This window comes from Echinops telfairi, unplaced genomic scaffold (assembly GCF_000313985.2).
Source record: "Echinops telfairi isolate 266 unplaced genomic scaffold, ASM31398v2 ScPeMD7_1;HRSCAF=3_0, whole genome shotgun sequence".
Classification (NCBI taxonomy): Eukaryota; Metazoa; Chordata; class Mammalia; order Afrosoricida; family Tenrecidae; genus Echinops; species Echinops telfairi.
The window spans coordinates 73,227,497-73,234,658 of record NW_022103896.1 but is presented as its reverse complement, the minus strand read 5'-3'; the positions used below and the strand labels follow the sequence as shown (position 1 = coordinate 73,234,658).

General features: G+C 43.0%; 1 protein-coding gene and 1 pseudogene across 1 annotated transcript in view; both read right to left on the bottom strand.

Moving 5' to 3' along the window:
- Positions 1-280: 280 nt before the first annotated feature.
- On the bottom strand, positions 281-875 carry LOC105979467 (annotated as a pseudogene).
- Positions 876-1,342: 467 nt separating this feature from the next.
- TCF24 (transcription factor 24) overlaps positions 1,343-7,162 on the bottom strand; it is a 7,603-nt gene continuing 1,783 nt past the window's right edge. The window contains exons 2-3 of the mRNA XM_013007039.2: positions 6,950-7,160; positions 1,343-2,559 (exon numbers count right to left, since the gene is read on the bottom strand). Coding sequence (XP_012862493.1) covers positions 2,446-2,559; positions 6,950-7,160 — 325 coding nt within the window. The 3' untranslated portion in view covers positions 1,343-2,445. The remainder of the gene's footprint in view (positions 2,560-6,949; positions 7,161-7,162) is intronic.

Sequence of the window (7,162 nt, the reverse complement as noted above, 5' to 3'; positions counted from 1 at the left end):
ACCGGGCTGGAGCCGCCGACTGGGCCATGGCCTTGTACTGGTTGCATCTGCCCACACAACTTAGGGGGTCAGCACGGGCCCTGGTGAGGGCTGGAGCCCCTGTGGGAATTGGGGCTCATAGGGGTGAGACCAGACAGGCAGGGAGGGGCCGCCAGGCTGAGGAGAGAAGCCTAGGGTGTTATGTCTTTCAAGACACAGACACCCTAAGACCAGAGTCCCAGCCTCGAGCCTAGAGCCTCGGAGGCCAAGATGAAGCAGCCCTCGGCCCCATCTTGGCACAGGGGGTAGGGTCGTCAGGAAACACCACTCCCCCATCCAGCCCTCCCTGCTGAAGGTCAGTAGGCTGTAGTTCTAAAGGGGGGTGACCAATGCCTGTGGCTGCTTGGGGTTGGGCTGCCTGCTAATTTCCCCTGGGAGGCAGATTTGTTGCCTTTAGGGATGAACTTCAGGGAGCTGCTGAATATTCAGAAGCGGGATTGCCCCCGCTTGGGCCCATCATTGAGGAACTCGTGGCCAAGCCTGTGGCCGCATTTACTGCAGGACACCTTAAAGGCATCAGGCTGATTGCGCTCCGGCCGCTTGGCCACGCTGTCATCGTGGATGGTCTCCGTGAAGGCTGGCCAGGCGACGAGTGCTCATACTTGGAGCAGCTGGAGAACAGCTCGTAGCTGCACTTGGCACACACATAGACAGCGGGTTCAAAGTCATTCTGGAAAACCTAGCCCCCAGAGAAGCAGCAGAAAGACAGAGTGCCACCAGGTTCCCGTCCGATCTCACACTCCAACAGCTCCAAGTGTGCCCACCCCACCGCACACATCTTATTTTGAAGTAAAAAACCAAAACGGGCAAAAACACCCAGCGGGCCAGATAAATGTCCTCGGTGGGCCGCAGTTTGAGGAGCCCTGATTTAGATAAATCCAGTTAATTCAACAAAAGTCAGTTTCCCCCAGCTTAAAATGCCTTTAAACCATAGCCACACTAATATATTAGTAATATTAGCACGTTAAATAATTTTTATGACTTTTTTGCTATCAAAAGTTAGTGTTTAAGCCTCGGTTTTAGGTAACTTTAGATGTTTTGATTAAAAGCTAATAAGGAAGCAATTAAGTATTTCCATGGCATTGCTATAAATTCACTCCATTCTTAAATTCCTCTTGACATTTCTTATGCTGACAACTTACAATAGTGAATGGCTGAACTCAATTTTCATTTTACTTTTATTCCTTCCTTTTAATGTTATATATTATGTGTGAGTAAATATATTCACAAATATTTAAATATACAAACATTTTTGCTACACAAACGAACATAGAGAAAGCTTTCACTATGTCTTTTCTTTTTTTAAACAGACATGCTTTGGTCACATTATAAGGAGTGTATTCACATTAAAAGTAATAAAAATGGCACTATCAGATAGGAGTCACAACATAAGGGTCCTATTCTCCTGAATCAACTGAATCACAGGTTTCCCTTGTACTTCAGAAATTCACTGTCAACGCTGAGAGGAAACGAAGGTGGAGAGCAACTGAGGAAAATCAATCAAAAATGTAATGATTGTCCTGACCAGGTCAGCAAAAACACAATACGAGAGACGTGTGGTTTTGGCGTCCAGTGTTCCCTAAGAAGCATCCGTCCTGAGGGAAACGAGGGTGCACAGGGGTGGCGGTGCTGCTTCCTGGGCACTTGGCGCCCAAGGTGGGGTGGCCTTCCCTGGTGGTGGCTCATACTGGGGCAGACTCGGGGTGGGGGCGGTCACTCTCTGTCCTCGGGTCAGTGCCAAAGCTACCCACTCTAGGAGGATTTCTCTCATTTTATAATGGCAAAGTGAGGCTCTGTGAACAGGAGCTGACGGGGGAAAGAAGAAACCTGGTCAAAGTCTGACTGAGGAGGGTCCCTGGGGGCTCCCTTGAGGCCCCTGCAGGCATGAACGTGGAGAAGACACTGCATCTTCAGGGGCCACAGCAGATTCGGCTACAATACAAAGGCTGATTCTGTGCCTTTCAAGAGAAAGATCTTCTCGGAGCAACTAGAAACACAGGCTTTTTCACAAAAATGGAAGCTGATGTATTACAAACACACCCTGGAGGAAAAACAACAACTAGGAAAACGATCAATAATCAGCTTTTGGGTTTATAATAGACACATTACAAAAAAGGTATGAATTCTTTGGACATATGCACAATTCTTTGGCTTTTATGTATCTCCTCCCCCCACGCATACAGCTCCTTCTGCCCTCTTTGGTTGTGACTACTGTGCACTCAAACTGGATAAACTGTATGTCTTACACGAGAGTGAAGCTTTCATTCCACATTGACTTAGATAAATCCCAACATCCAACTATGCATTCGCATAGAAACTGAGAAACAATGCTTGACGTGGCTGATACAATATAGTTATTTCATACTGTTTGAAAACAATCCCTTTCAGTCCCTGCCACAGGCGCGTCTACGGCTGGGAATCAGCTGGAGTGCTGCCGTGATTAGCTTTTTCTCCAGAGACGGAATGCTTCAAAAACTGACCAGTGGCACCGATGTATAACCTTGATCGCATGGGCCATTTCTGAAAAAGAGTATTTCAACAAGAAGCCAAAAGGTAAGTCTCTCAAGCATACATTGCAGGTACACCTCAAGAGTACACAATATCATGTAGCCAGGAACACATGATTGATTGTCGTTATCAAGTCTAATAGTTATTTAAAATGTCTACTCATGTTAACAATAACAGAATGAATGTGGGCCTGAGCTGTGAAAATCATGGAAGACAGGTAATTGCTGAAGGGTAGAAGTACACACACACGATGTTTTCCTTTCAAGCTAACCCTAAAACAAAATGAAACCTAAAATTGCATTCTTGGCTATACGATATTTTTTAAAGTTCTTTCTCCTGAGGCATCCGGTCCACTGGGTGGACTGGAACCACTGACTTTCAGGTGACCAGAGTGCACGTTAACGGTCGGCACCACCCAGGAATGCCGTATGGAGTTTACGTGCTGTGTGTCTACAATTACCAAATAAGCACAATGTGGAGCGACTAATTCTCCACCTCGCTGTTTCATGAGCTAAGAGAAACCGCCTGGGTAGGTGCCGAGGTCACGACGTGGGTGTTCAGCTGGATGTGCTGACATGCTGCAGCTCCAGCCTCTCGTTCCTCACGTTCGTAGGACCATCCTGACTTTCCTGAACGCCCCTTTCTGAAGGACAATCTCTCCAGTATTTTACCATCAGGCAGGCAGGACGATGGGGAAGCAGACTAAGCTTCGATTGTGAAAGGCTATGGAGGACAGTGGGAGCCCGGAATCCAAAGCATCCGGGCAAGAGGAAGCCTGGCGATACTCTCTGGCCACAGGCAGGGGCTGGACCAGCTTTACTGTCAGACAGATAATGTTAAACGTGATCAGGATGGATCAAATCATGGTATCAGACGATACTTGGTCAGTTGACCTCCCCCCTGACCCAACTTGAATTTGCTCTAGGCGCGAATATTTCTTGCTTGTTGCACGACAGAAATTTCTTCTCTGGCTTTTAAAACATTGTTGGTATAATTTTCCTTTTTATTCTTTATTCTAATCTTTTATATGATTTTTATTTTCTTCTGTATTATGTTTTTGTTTTTTATTGTTTCTCTTAGTTTTTCCAGTTTATGAAGCACAGAAGGAGTAGATACATGGAGACAATACTTTATGCAATGGTTTATGGGATAGGGCAGGGGCTGGGGAGCAAACAATGAATGTGGGGGGGAATATTAGAATTGATTGTGATTTAATAAATACATTTTTTTAAAAGCGACTTAACTATTTAAGAAAAATGGAGGAACCCAAACTCGGCAATGGTTACCATGGATGAAGGAGGAAGAGTGTTTGCTTTGGGGCACTGAGTTGATGTCAATGGTGGTGGAATCATTTGGAAAAGGACATTAATAATGGTTGTACAACACGAAAAGAATGATCAAGGGCACTCGATTGTACAAGGCTGTTGTTGAATTGGAGAATATTTTGTTGTGTATTTTTGCCATGATTTAAAAAATAATAATTACATGAATAACAATGAGTACAAGGAAGAGGAAAATGTTCTAAAAGTGACTGTGGTAGCAATTGTACAACTCTTCTTGGTATGATTGAACTACTGAATTGTATGACAAGTGGATGAAGTGCCAATAAAACTGTTAAATTTCATTGATCTTTAAAAAAAAGAAAGCACTCAATCCTGCCCCATTTTCATGAGCATCAAAAATCCATGCTCTAATCTCAAGTGCTATTTGAGAATTCAATGCGGATTAAAGGTACATAAAAGCAAACTACTACTGAAAGCTTCCCAGGTAACGTGGGTCATGTGCCTCTCTAAGTCACACGGCCATGGTGGAGAGAGACAAAGGCAGGCTTCCAGGTTCCTTAGATCCCTGCTAAAGCTTCATGAGACTCACTGCCACGGAGTCAATGGTGATTCACAATGACCCCTGTGGGTTTCCGTGACTGCAAACGTTTACAGGAGTAGAAAGCCCAGTCTTTCTCCTGCAGAGGGGCTGGTGGTTTCAAACTGCTGACCATGCAGATTGCAGCCCAAAGCGTAATCACTACATCACCAGAGCTCCTCTAAGCTTCATGAAGCAAACCTAATACCATGTACGTGGATTTTTGTCTCATTTTTCATGAATCAATTCAAATAATAATCTTTCTTTTTTTTTAAAATAATCTTTCTTTTTAAAGAACGTTGTGCCTTTGGATTTTCAAAAAGGCTTAATAATTTTATTCAGCTAAATTTAATGCAGACACACAAATAATTAAAATTACGATATAAATAAAGCATCGGTTTGGCTGCATGTCAGTATGATTCTAAACAAGTCAGATGACTGCGTTACACTTTTCAGTGATTTGGCTTTGCATTGTGTAGATTTAACACAATCCTGAGCTCTATTTTCCTTAATAGGGTATATTTAAAACCAGTTTCAATGAGCTAAAAAAAAGTCTAAGCAAACTCAAACAGAACTGAAACTAAAGACCTTAAAAGTGCACTGTTGGCTTTAAATTAGCAAAGTTAACAAAACTCCATACTTATATTTAAAAAATGTTTATCTACAACCTTAATTCTCAAGGGATGAGGCAATTCTTAAGTACGCTGGTGTTTTCTCCCAAAGCGAGAATCACATATACTGTTTTCTTAGAGAACCCTTTGGGCCACTAGTAATAAGGGAGTCAGTTATATTCCAGAGGGATAAGAACCGCGTTTGGGCTATATACCCCAGGATGCTAGCGTCAAACCTTCCAATTTCATCTTCACATAAATCCCCTACAATGCTAAGAATGGATGGTTTAAAAGTGTGACCTTGAGATATTTCTTAAGATAAAAAAAAAGACTCTTGTAACACTATCTTGTAAGGCAGAAAAATAACACCTTTTGCAGTTACAATCGTTTACAAGGAACTTTCAGTTAATAAAAAAATCAGAATATTTGTATTCCTGTTGCATTAATCAGATTTAAACACTTAAGAGAGTGTAGAATCATGAGTTACAGACCATTTCAATGATGCATGTAAAATCTCCTCTGAACTCCCACAGCACGTGGTTAGCACTTTTCCACAGTGCACACAACATGCTACTTCCGAGTTCTGGTCTTTGCATTGCTGCTTCGGGCAAGGACCAAGTCTTACTCCTGATTACAGTCCTTCTATTAACACGTGCTTTGCACATAGGAGACACTAGGTAAATGTTTGCTTTTTAAAACATCTGGTCTAAATAGCACCCATTTCATTTTCAGAAGGTAACCTTTGACATTATATCATTATCTCAAACACTGTCTTTTAAAACTAAAAAACTGATTCAGAGGACAAACAAGATTTTCTTCCTTCACAAAGTTATGACTACAAAAATGTTAAGTATATTATTTGATATATGAGCCAAGCACAGAGAAACTGGTTAAGAAGCTTACTGTGAGCACACTCAAAAAGTACTGTAAGAAACCAATAAATCACTTGATGACTCATTCTGATTGTATCTCCCCACAGGGTGACATGTAAAAGATGCTTTTTGCATTCAAATCTATTTAATGTTAAAATAAACATTATTATGATACATGGAAGTCAAAATAAATACTAATGGTATATCTGAGCAACAATCGAATATACACTGTATTACAAAAGTCCTTCCTGAGAGACTTTTCCACTAAGATTATGTTATAAAGCTTGTGGAAAGTATAAGATCTATCTTAATCATACAATAATGATTATTATTTTTATATTTAACATTTAAAATGGCTTGGGTCTATCACTTTCGCTATATTCACAAAACAAGTTATGTGAAACTTTACCACAAATTCATGAGGACAGTTAAAAAAAGGATGTATTTTACCATAATTCAATTAAAATGCTCAAGAATTATTAACCTCTGATATACTTAAGGGCACATCATAATTGTGTGTGCGTTTGTGTGGCAAAGTTTCAGAATAGCAAAACCAAAATTAAAACTGAAGTTTAGAAAATGATGAAGACGGTGATGCATTTTGAGGAGAAAGCGAGATCAATGCGGATTTTGAAGTAAACCATCCAGGAAGAAAGACCCCAAACAATGCAATGTCGGTAATCAATTGCAATCCTGTCCATCATATAAAGCAAAAGCCCTGGCCACTCCACTTTCAAGTAATGTAAACAAATTGGACAAAACGGATTCTCCTGGCTAATTTTGCCCATCACAGAATTTGATCACTTCATCCGACACATTCCATTCTATTAGCGAAATTATATGAACAAACGCAGCATGGTCCGTGGAAACTGTCCACAGCTATTTCGTGCATGGGCAGCGCCCTGGTGGCTCAGCGGCTAAGCGTTCCGCTGCGAACCAAAAGGGTCAGCTGGTCCGCGGGGCCGAGATGTAAGTGGCCTTGGGTTTCCCTACAGATCTGCAGGCGGCAGACTACAGGCGGGGCCCCTCTCGACGCCCCGGCGCGCCCCGAGCGCCTACCTTGACCGGGTGCAGGTAGCCTTCGCCGCGCAGGGCGCCCAGCCCGGGGTCCGCCGGCGTTTCGGGGTCGTCCTGCAGGCTCCGGGTGAGGTGGGCGATGTAGGTGGTGGCCAGCAGCAGCACGTCCAGCTTGGACAGCTTGGTGTCGGGCGGCACGGACGGCAGCGTGCGCTGCAGCTCCAGGAAGGCGTGCCGCAGGGTCTGCACGCGGCT